We start from the raw sequence: 831 nt of genomic DNA, 5'->3' as shown, positions 1-831 counted from the left end.
TTCTTGCCTGGAGAATTCCATGGACAGAGGGGCCTAGCAGACTAGAGTCCATGGCGTCACAAAGAGTTAGACACGACTGAGCAACTTTCACTTTCTTTCACTTTCTTTTTCCACAACTGGACTGTCAGGGCATGGCAGGGACTGCATTCTTACATACCTTTGTATCCCTCTGTTCAAGCTCTAGCATGTGTAAAGAAGCAGATGTTTGTTGACCTGCACAGGTTGTATTAGACATTTCCCTGGTGGTTCAGATGGTAAGGAATCTGCCTGCTATGCAGGAGCCCTGGGTTCGATCCCTGGATCAGGAAGATCCCCTGGAGAAGGGAATGGCTACCTACTCCAGTATTCTTGCTTGGGAAATCCCATGGACAGAGGAGCCGAGTGGGCTATAATCCATGTCACACAGAGTCAGACATGACTGAGCGACTAACACTTAGTCAAAATTAGTGACTGAACTTCATTGCTATTACTTTTCTTTCTCAGCCGAAGAAAGCAGTAGTAGCGACAGTATGTGGCTAAGCAGAGAGCAAACACTGCACACCCCAGTTATGATGCAGACACCACAACTCACCTCAACAATTATGAGAGAGCCCAAAAGATTACGACCTGAGGATAGTTTCATGAGTGTCTATCCAATGCAGACTGAACATCATCAAACTCCTCTTGATTATAAGTAAGTACATTTGATCATTTTCTGTACTATAACTTTATTAATTACATAGAAAAAAGTTAAGTTAAAAGAAGAATAAAATTCTCCTTGAAGCACGCAGGTAACATGGATGTTAGCTCAAAGACAACAAGAGGAAGCAAGGCAGCAGCAGGAGAGAGCAG

The 831-nt window shown here is 43.8% G+C and overlaps 1 protein-coding gene across 1 annotated transcript in view; it reads left to right on the top strand.

Annotated features, from left to right (window-relative positions):
- Positions 1-831, top strand: part of STAG2 (stromal antigen 2) — a 91,517-nt gene that overhangs the window by 72,792 nt on the left and 17,894 nt on the right. The window contains 2 exon segments of the mRNA XM_010857192.1: positions 92-673; positions 764-829. Coding sequence (XP_010855494.1) covers positions 92-673; positions 764-829 — 648 coding nt within the window.

The sequence above is a fragment of the Bison bison genome, unplaced genomic scaffold (assembly GCF_000754665.1).
Source record: "Bison bison bison isolate TAMUID 2011002044 unplaced genomic scaffold, Bison_UMD1.0 scf7180017864378, whole genome shotgun sequence".
In the NCBI taxonomy this organism is placed as follows: Eukaryota; Metazoa; Chordata; class Mammalia; order Artiodactyla; family Bovidae; genus Bison; species Bison bison.
The sequence above is the reverse complement of the archived record's forward strand: the minus strand, read 5'-3'. Positions and strand labels throughout refer to the sequence as shown.